At 37.9% G+C, this 2302-nt stretch overlaps 1 protein-coding gene across 1 annotated transcript in view; it reads right to left on the bottom strand.

The window, feature by feature from the left end:
* Positions 1–2302, bottom strand: part of DYNLT3 (dynein light chain Tctex-type 3) — a 6961-nt gene that overhangs the window by 3584 nt on the left and 1075 nt on the right. The window contains exon 2 of the mRNA XM_007958429.2: positions 1130–1171. Coding sequence (XP_007956620.1) covers positions 1130–1171 — 42 coding nt within the window. The remainder of the gene's footprint in view (positions 1–1129; positions 1172–2302) is intronic.

Genomic DNA, 2302 nt, shown 5'->3' with positions numbered 1-2302 from the left:
ATACCAGCAGGAGTTCTGGTGGCGCAGTGCCTAAGGCATTTAACTGCTAACCAGAAGGCTGGCAGTTCAAACCCATCAGCCACTCCTGGGAAGGAAGGTTGGACAATCTACTTCCTTAGAGATACCGCCTAGGAAACCCAAGGAGGGGTCACCATGAGCTGGGAACGACTCAACGGCAGTGAGTTTGGTTTGGTTTTTCTGGTCATACCAGTGTCTAAGAGATGTTAACCAATTATTTTTCCAATTATATTGGGCTTTATTAAAAAAAAGGCATACAATGTCCAAATGAAGACATTTCTAGGGTCTATTATCTAATTACAAGGTCTAAATTCACCACGGTCGAGTTGGATCTGACTCATAGCAAATAGTTTCCGAGGTGGTATCACTACAGAAGTAGATTGCGCAAGCTTCCTTCCGAGGAGTGGCTGGTGGGTCCAACACCATATCCATTTTATATACGTTGCTGTTGTGTGCCACTAAGTTGATTCTTACTCACAGCAACTCTATATGACAAAGCAGAACTGCCCCATAGGGAGATCACCTGGTCTTTTTTCTCATGGAGCAGTTGTTGGGTCTGAACAGTAAACACACACACACAAAAAGACATACTTTCATACCATTAACATTTAAAATAATATTGGGCCCTTCATAAATAAAGGGAGCTCTGGTAGCATAGTGGCTAAGGCACTTGATTACTAACCAGAAGGCTGGCAGTTCAAACCCACCAGCCACTCCTTGGAAGGAAGATGGGACAATCTACTTCCATAGTGATACTGCCTGGGAAACCCAAGGAGGGGTCGCTATGAGTCGGGTCTGACTCGACAGCACATAACAACAACAACACATGAATAAGTGTTATTTTATTCAAAAGGCAGATCATCAATTTTAGAATATAGGAAACCAGTTTTCTAGGCTATGAAAGTACTTAAACATCTTTCAGAGTAAGCCCCAAGATGCCTGACAGCATACAATACAAACAGAGGCATCCCTGTAGAGAGTCAGTGAATAAATATTAAAAATCTTGTTGTTTTAACACTAGTTTCTAACTGTATACTTAAAGTTTAAAATAACTAACTTTCAAAAACTCTCAATGAAGCAAGCTCTTAGATGAACAAAACATGTAACTCACCTCCTTAACGATGTTATGAGCTTCATCAGCATTAAAGCCAACCTAAAGTGGATAACAAAAGAAGAAGCTACTTTCAACACAAACGTCCTTTTATTTGTAGATTTGATGATACACAGAATACCCTAAGTTAGCTAAGACACTTGTTGGTGATGGGAGACTATATCAATAAGGGCCTTCAGGTCTCCCCTGGCTGCCAATCCTATACAGAACACTTTTAACAAATACAAAACACTTTTCCCATCTACCTCCCCAGAGACTTTGATTCATTAGATATAGGGCAGGGCCTGGGCAACTACATTAAAAACAAATAAACCAACAATTTATTGGTGATTCTGATGAACATCCTAGACTCAGAATTACTGCATTATAAAATTTGAAAAATAAACAGGGGGTGAATATAAAGATTGATGTGTTATCAGTATGTAGGAAAGAGTTCCAAGTGAGAGACTGGGAGAATGGTCTGTGAAAAGAGAATACTTAATACATAATTTTCAAATTTGCTTTTTAATTTATCCTAGGTAAAAATATGAATTTCCTGAATTAAATTTTATGAACTGATTTATTAATTCAAAATATTTATCACTTCAGTACTATAAATAGGTCTGGAAACAGTCTTTTCTTTGGCGTTGCTTTTCAGAAACCTGAGTTTACAAGTATTAATGACATCCAAGTGTCCTAGGCTATGTGATAAGACTGAAATCTACCAAGCAAGACACTTCAGGTAACACATGACTTGTTTCCATGAAGACATTTTTATGTGTTTTATGACATCAGCATTTTTGTAAAAAAAAAACTATACATGTATAACTTAAAATTAGTCCAAACAAGCAAATTCTGAAAATAACAGTTTCTGGCATGTAGCATCTTAAGTACAGATTCACTCATTTAATTACACCACAGAACTCCCCAGCGTCAAAGGTGTAAAAATACCCTATATATTTAGGAGTATTATGAAAAGAAGTGTCACATTTTGGCCCTGTGAAAACCATCAGTTTGCCTTAAAATTAGCTCCTTATATAGTTTCAAAACTGGTCTACAAATCGAATTATGCTAATTTCATTTCAACTTGGGAAACAAAAACCAAACCAGCTGCCACGGAGTCAATTCCGACTCATGGGGACTCCATGTGAGCACAGTACTGCACTGCATAGGGTTTTCAATGGCTGATGGTTT

Source organism: Orycteropus afer, unplaced genomic scaffold (assembly GCF_000298275.1).
Source record: "Orycteropus afer afer isolate SDZICR_OR568_19922 unplaced genomic scaffold, OryAfe1.0 scaffold00967, whole genome shotgun sequence".
Lineage (NCBI taxonomy): Eukaryota > Metazoa > Chordata > Mammalia > Tubulidentata > Orycteropodidae > Orycteropus > Orycteropus afer.
This window is presented reverse-complemented; position numbering and strand designations above follow the sequence as displayed.